Source organism: Silene latifolia, chromosome 6, assembly GCF_048544455.1.
Source record: "Silene latifolia isolate original U9 population chromosome 6, ASM4854445v1, whole genome shotgun sequence".
In the NCBI taxonomy this organism is placed as follows: domain Eukaryota; kingdom Viridiplantae; phylum Streptophyta; class Magnoliopsida; order Caryophyllales; family Caryophyllaceae; genus Silene; species Silene latifolia.
In genome coordinates, this window is record NC_133531.1 from 135,302,964 (window position 1) to 135,310,908 (window position 7,945).

Below are 7,945 nucleotides of genomic sequence, written 5' to 3' on the forward strand. Positions count from 1 at the left end.
GTTTTGTGGCTCCTAGTCCGGTTGGAGCTTAACTCGGATCAACTAACTTCATCTCAATCGAAGCTTTTCGTTTCAATTTCATGTTAAAAAAAATCGATCAAGTGGAGTATTCATGTATTTGCTTTTGTGTGGTGAGCGCGAGAGTTGAGTGTATCTTATTAAACGTTTAATAATGAAATAAATGAATGTGTTGCATATTATATTATCAATTTAAGAGAAATTACTGTCTTGTTATTCTGCTTGTTAGGATCGGAAGGTAGTAAAAATATTGATTATAGTGGCTGAAATTTTATAGAGAGAAATGGAGTAGGAGATGTAGAAGAGAATACTATATTTTGTATTACTCAACTCATATTTTGCATCAACCATTACATTGGTATTTATACTAGACATAAGAAAAATTCTAGAATGACTTTTCATGATCCCAATTCTTATCATTAAGAGATACATGTACTACTTTATTCATGAACTTAGACTATTCAATGAACCAACCAAGACTTTTGATATACTATGCATGCACATTAGTCAACATACTCCCCCTTAATGTGCTGCCACAACTCCAAGAAGCTCCCTCAATTGTTGGAACATTTCCCTTGGAAGTGCCTTCGTAAAAATGTCCGCCACTTGCTCCTCACTTTTGCAATAATTGAGCTCGATCTCACCTTCTTCAATAGCTTCACGAATGAAATGATGTTTGATCGCAATATGACGACTGCGACTATGATAAACTGGATTCTTTGCCATTGCAATTGCGGATTTGTTGTCACAAAAAATTGTAGTAGCATCCTTTTGAGCCTCACCAATATCTTCCAAAATTCTTCGTAGCCATATAGCTTGAGATGTAGCTATTGCAGCTGAAATGTACTCAGCTTCGGCAGATGATTGAGCCACAGATTTTTGTTTCTTTGATGACCAAGAAAACATGCCCGAACCAAGAGAAAATGCATAGCCGGAGGTGCTCTTCATATCATCAACACAACCTCCCCAATCACTATCACAATAACCAAATAACTTGATTCTTGGACTCTTCTCATACTTGATGCCAAAATTTGTAGTGTCTCGGATATACCTCAACAATCTCTTTGCCTCTCCAAAATGATTTTGACTTGGATCTTGCATAAATCTTGACAACAAACTTGCACCATACATTATATCTGGCCTTGTAGCCGTGAGATACAACAAGTTTCAAACCAAACTCCGATAGAGAGAGGCATCAACCTTCTTCGCACCATCATCTTTCATTAACTTCTCACTCACAATGAGAGGTGTTGCCGTAGGATTGCAATCAAGCATCCCAAACTTTGCCAAAATATTTTCAGCATACTTCTTTTGACAAATAAACACACCATCTTCATTTTGAGAAATCTCCATACCAAGAAAATGATGTAGCAAGCCCATATCATTCATCTCATATCTCTTCATCATATCCTTCTTGAACTCAAGAATCATCTTTTCATTGTTACCGGTATAAAGCAAATCATCCACATAAAGAGCAACAATGAGAATAGATTTACCTTCAACCTTCACAAATAATGTTGGCTCACTTTTGCTCTTCTCGAATCCCGTTTGAGCAAAATAAGAGTCAATGTTGCTATACCAAGCACGAGGTGCTTGCTTCAACCCATACAATGCCTTCTTCAACTTGTACACTTTTCTCTCTTCCCCCTTTTGTAAGAAACCTTGTGGCTGCTCCACGTAGATCTCTTCCTCCAATTCTCCATTTAAAAACGCAGATTTTACATCCAATTGATAAAGCTTCCATGATTTTTGGGCTGCTATGGAAATGAGTGCTCGAATAGTATCAAGCCTAGAAACTAGTGCAAAAGTTTCATTAAAATCAACTCCGGGCTGTTGTGTATAGTCTTTAGCCACCAACCTTTCCTTCTTTCTCTTGACAGAACCATCCGGATTCAACTTAACTTTGTATACCCATTTGACACCAATGATTTCCTTGTCACTTGGCTTCTCAACTAGCTCCCAAGTCTTGTTCTTCTCAATGGCAAGAATCTCTTCTTCCATTGCTTTTTTCCAATCTTCTTCCTTGAAAGCTTCTTCAAAATCTTCTGGTTCTAAGACACAAAAATTGCATCTAGCGTACACATCTTGCAAATTTTCCCTTCTTCCCGCTGAACCTGGAGAAGATGACCTTGAACTTGAATTTGTACTTGTCGAAGAACTACTTGGTGAATTTGGAGGACTATCTATTGGACTCCCATTTGGAGTTGAATGAGCTTCCTCTTCACCATTTTCCTCTTCCTCTTCTTCAACATCTGATTCATCATTATCTTGAAGAACTTCACCATTTGCAATACCCTTCTTCTTCCAATTCCAAGAAGCATTTTCATCAAACAACACATCTCGGCTGATCAAAACTTTGTTGTCTTTCAAGCTCCAAACTCGGTACCCTTTCGACATTGAACTATACCCAATAAAGATGCATTTTTCACTTGCTTCATCCAACTTTCTTCTATTTGCTTTCGGAACTTGAGAGTAACATCCAAACACCTTCAAGTGTCTCAAAGATGGTTTTCTTCCACTCCATGCTTCAAATGGTGTTTTGTTGTATAAGTCCTTTGTAGGACTTCTATTGATCAAGTACACGGCCGTATTTACAGCCTCACCCACTACTACAAATATAGGCAATAATAACGGCCCATTAACAACGCATATTAACGCATTATATGTAATACCGTTGTTAGTCAGGTTAGTATATTTTGGCGCAATTCTATGAAAAGTAATAACAACAGTTATTTCTTTAAAACCGTTGTTATAAGTAATCACAACGGGTTTCATTTTAGAACCGTTGTTAATAGTTGAAAAGTTATAACAACGGTTATTTATTTAAAACCCTTGTTATTTCTTTTAACAACGATTTTTTTGCATATAACCGTTGTTATTACTTTTAAAAACGATTTTTTACGTATAACCCTTGTTATTACTTTTAACAACGGTTTTTTACATATAACCGTTGTTATTACTTTTAACAACGGTTTTTTTACATATAACCCTTGTTATTACCTTCGCACCAAAATATTTTCACTGTGGGACAAACCGGATCCCTTATGTTTATTTCCCTTTCTATTCTTTATTCATCTTCAACCTTCGCATCTTCATCTCTCTCACACTCAAAAACAAAACCTCTCACACAATACTCAGTCAAAACCCACCAAATCACCCCCAAAATACTCAGAAATTCTCTCTAACTCAATTTACATACTTATAACCCATTTTCCAACCTTCAAAATTACCAAAATCACTCAAAATCCACTTTTAGAAACCTAGGGTTTTAAAAATACGAGAGCAAGAAATTTATTTTTTGGTTTGATTTTCGCCTTATATATTACTTTGATTGTTAGGTATGAAATACTAACCTACTCAATTTATTTGTCAACACAAAATCTTAATAATCGCACATCTATTTTATTTCTCATTTTACTGTTGTTTGACTAACCCTTCTTTATCTCACCATCGACATCACTCTCCTCTTTATCAATTATTCATTTTACACTATCAATTACCCTGTTAAATTTTAGGGTTTTATATGATTTCATAAGGATCTCATCTTTCAGAGTATCCATGAAGGGATCCAGATCTAGAGGTATTCTTTCTAACCGTAATTGCTTCGCCTATTTTGATTTTAAAATCTCTGGTGCCTTGTTGAATTTTAGGATTCGTTTGATATTTGTACTTCTTTTACCGTCTCGCATTATTCTTATACTTGGAAATTTTTACATTGTAGTCTTTGAGTCTTGGGGGTAGTATGCTAATATGCTCAGCTGATTTAGAAGGTCAAACATGGTGGAAGTTTGTACATTGTAGTCTTTTACCGTCTTTCTTGTCAAGTAATCTCGCTCAATATATGGGCTCCTTATTTAATGATCATATTGTTTGGTGGACATGATGCTTCTTTGCATACTATTGTTCGATTATAGATGATTAATTTCAGAGGTGCGTGAAATGGTATGTATTCCTTCCTTTTCACGAAGATACTAACCTGTGACCTCTTCATTTTCCCCATTTCAGCGGTATTACCTAGCATTGGGATTGTAATATATGCTCTTATTCAGGTTAACATCTTAAATTGACCTCCTCTTTAGAGAATTAATTGATAGTTTTTCATTTGAGAAATTGATCCTGCAGGTAGTAATCACTGTTGCTGGAGCAACTTTGACTGACAAAGCAGGACGAAAGCCACTTCGTTTGGTAATTATCACTATTTTTTTTCACTAGAAATTATGTTGTTTTATATATATTTTACATATAGTGGAAAGTTTTTAATTCCTAAGGATTCGCAAGACTCAGAATCTTTTGTCTTTGAAATGTTATAGAACTGTTTAATTTATTTGGTGCATATCAACAAGTCATTCAACTATAACTAATTTGACTCGATAATTTAGTCCATGCACCCCCAATATCCATTATGGTTTGAATCTTCTTTCAAATTTTATGAAATTAAGATGGATCAATGTTGTTTGTGTTACTTCAGTTTCAAGTGTTTGGGTTCACGACTTTTAGTTTTATGGCTAAAGATGCAATATATGCTCATTTTTGGCTAAACTTGTGAAATTTCTATGTTGTGCTACCTCACTTTCTTCTTTTTGATTTCTCCTTCATTTTTAATTTCTGCTTTATTCCTTGATTTTTGCTAGTAAACATTCATTTTATGCTGTTTGTAGGTTAGACTTTTGGTGATTTTCATATATTTGCCTCAGGTATCTTCCTCCTTTGTTTTTCCTCAACTTATTGCTTCCATCCACTTCTCATATCTACGTAGGTTTCCCTTTTTTATTTCCACCATCTTAACTTAAAAGTATCACTGCAGATTTAAATTTGAGAGTGTCAATTGAGGAGATGAGGGATGTTAATAAGGCGTAGGCTTACCAACTATTTTGGGAATACGTAATATTGAATAGTCTATTCACTAAGATGTTATTGTTATGTTGAATGTAATGCGAGATTGATGTAAGTTTGTTGGAGTTGTATTGTTGAATATTTTATTCACTAAAATGTGCATGCGTAGTAGTGGAGTTGTAACTCTTGGATGTAAATGGATGTTTGAATTGTGGTATTAATATTTTGAGAAAATCGTTGTGCTAGTGCATAAAACTTTGCAGGTGTTTAATTTTGAGTTAATCAATTTAAAGTGAGCTTTTGTTGTATGTTGATACTGCTGTTGTTGTTGATACAGGATTTTGAATGCACTGATTTTGTAAATTTAAAAAAAATAATAATAAACATCAATAACAACGGTTATATGCCAAAAAACCGTTGTTAATAGTCAGTTTTAAAAACGGTTTTTTTTAACATATAACCGTTGTTATTACTTTTAACAACAGTTTTTTTAAATATAACCCTTGTTGATAGTCACTTTTAACAACGGATTTTGGATATATATAACCCTTGTTATTACTTTTAACAACGGTTTTTTTTAAATAACCCTTGTTATTACTTTCGCACCAAAATATTATTCGCGCCAATCACTTTTTTTCACAACGGATAACGTCTAATAACAACGGGTACTAACCGTTGTTAATACTTTCCACAACGGTTTTTGTCTAAAATAATAACCGTTGTTAAAACCTTTAACAACGGCCCGAACAACAACGTCCGTTTTTTTCTATAACAACGGTTAATAACCGTTGTTGTCCCCTATATCTGTAGTAGTGACCCCAAAAACTCTTTGGCAATCTTTTCGCATGAAGCATAGACTTGCCCATTTCTGCCACGGTTTGATTCTTTCGTTCACTTACCCCATTTTGTTGCGGAGTATAACGAACTGTGAGTTGCCTATCAATGCCTTCATCCTCACAAAACTTATCAAACTCATTGTTATTATATTCCTTGCCTCTATCACTTCTAAGAAATTTAATAACATGGGCACTTTGTTTTTCAACAAGAGCCTTAAACTTCTTAAAAATGGAAAACACCTCAGATTTTTGTTTCATGAAATATACCCAAGTCATGCGAGTATAGTCATCAATAACGAGAATGAAGTACCTATTGTTGGCATGAGTCGGATTCTCCATTGGACCACACACATCCGTATGAATCAACTCCAATTTCTCCTTTGCACGCCAAGCTCCACCCTTCGGAAAAGATTCACGATGATGCTTCCCAAGTGCACATCCTTCACAAACTTTATGAACCTCTTCAATCTTCGGAAGACCTTGAACCATGTTCTTTTGTTGAAGCATCTTGAGACTATGGAAATTCAAATGCCCAAGTCTCTTATGCCACAACCACGAATCTTCAAGAACGTGAGCTTTTAAGGCTACATTTCCACCATATTTAAAGATAAGCGGAAAACTTCGATTTCTCTCCATTTTGATACTAGCAACCAGCTGTTGTGTATCATTTTTATCATAAATCTTGCAATAATTATCCATGAAAATCACCACATATCCATTCTCCACAAGTTGTCCCACACTCAACAAATTTTTGTCCAACTCCGGGACAAGCAAAACATTATGAATATACATGGAACCCTTCTTTGTTTGCACACAAATCGTACCTTTTCCTTACGCCTTTGCCATAGCTCCATTTCCCATCTTCACTTGTAAATTTATGAAAGTATCCATAGCCACAAAAATTGATTTATCTCCAGTCATATGATTGCTACAACCGCTATCCAAGTACCACACATCATTCTTGTACTCTGTCGTACTTTGACAAGCATAAAACATATTTTCTTCAGTTTCTTTTTCCTCCATAAAATTTGCCGTTTGTTGCGGATTTTTCACTCTACATTCCTTCTCCTTGTGCCCAAATTTTTGACAACGATAACACTTTGGCTTCCCTTTGAACCAACAATCTTCAACACTATGACCACTTTTTCCACAAATCTTACAAGCTTGAGGATTTTGTAAATTTCCTCTTCGCTCATAATATTGTCTACCACCTTCAAAATTATTTCTTCCTCCACCACTAGAGCCTCTACCACGACCTCTACCTTGACCGCCACCATTTCTACCACCTCTAAATGACTCTCCTCTTTTTTTATCACTACTTTCACCATTTTTCTCAAACTCTTTCGACCCAATATTGAGCTTAGATTGGAAAGCACTCTCAATTGATTTTTCAGAGTGTCTTTCTAACCTTTTCTCATGAGCCTTTAATGAACCCATCAACTCTTGAACAGTTAAAGAAGCAATATCTTTAGTTTCCTCAATAATAGACACCATAGCATCATATTTAGGAGGCAAACTAACATGAATTTTTTCAACAACTCTACTATCTTCAACTACTTCAGCAAGCCCTCTCATTTGATTAATAATATCCATCACTGTAGTATAATAATCTTTAATACTTTCAGATTCTTTCATTTTCAAATTCTCCAACTCTCTCCTAAAAGTTTGAAGATTAACATTTTTTACCTTTAAATCGCCTTGGAACTCCTTTTGAAGAATCTCCCAAGCTACTTTAGAGGTAGTTGCTCTCGTAATTCTTGAAAACAACTCCGTTGAAACACCTTGTTGGAGAAGTGAAAGAGCCTTCACATCCTTCTTTCTATCCTCCTTTAATTTCTTCTTTCCCGCATCATCCAAAGCCGCTATGTCTTCGGGTTCTTCAAACCCATCTTCAACGTACTCCCACAAATCTTTGGAAATAAAGATTGTTCTAATTTTCACGACCCAATGGTCATAATTCTCACCGGCAAATATTGGAATAGGGGATGAATCACTCGAGTTCGCCATATTGACAAACTATATTTCTTGAACTACCTTCACAGAACCTAGCTCTGGTGCCACTTGTTAGGATCGGAAGGTAATTGATTATAGTGGCTGAAATTTTATAAAGAGAAATGGAGTAGGAGATGTAGAAGAGAATACTATATTTTGTATTACTCAACTTATATTTTGCATCAACCATTACATTGGTATTTATACTAGACATAAGAAAATTCTAGAATGACTTTTCATGATCCCAATACTTATCATTAAGAGAT

The 7,945-nt window shown here is 35.2% G+C and overlaps 2 protein-coding genes across 2 annotated transcripts; both read right to left on the minus strand.

The window, feature by feature from the left end:
* Positions 1 to 540: 540 nt before the first annotated feature.
* Positions 541 to 1,149, minus strand: LOC141588753 (secreted RxLR effector protein 161-like). Its single transcript, XM_074410179.1, has one exon. It carries the CDS (start codon positions 1,147 to 1,149, stop codon positions 541 to 543), a length of 609 nt encoding a protein of 202 aa, XP_074266280.1.
* A 5,369-nt stretch (positions 1,150 to 6,518) lies between these two features.
* Positions 6,519 to 7,694, minus strand: LOC141588754 (uncharacterized). Its single transcript, XM_074410180.1, has one exon. It carries the CDS (start codon positions 7,692 to 7,694, stop codon positions 6,519 to 6,521), a length of 1,176 nt encoding a protein of 391 aa, XP_074266281.1.
* Between the last annotated feature and the right edge of the window lie 251 nt (positions 7,695 to 7,945).

Bases quoted from the DNA above. Each gene is read 5' to 3' on its own strand.
- LOC141588753 (XM_074410179.1), bottom strand. From the start codon at position 1,149: ATGTATGGTGCAAGTTTGTTGTCAAGATTTATGCAAGATCCAAGTCAA.
- LOC141588754 (XM_074410180.1), bottom strand. From the start codon at position 7,694: ATGGCGAACTCGAGTGATTCATCCCCTATTCCAATATTTGCCGGTGAG.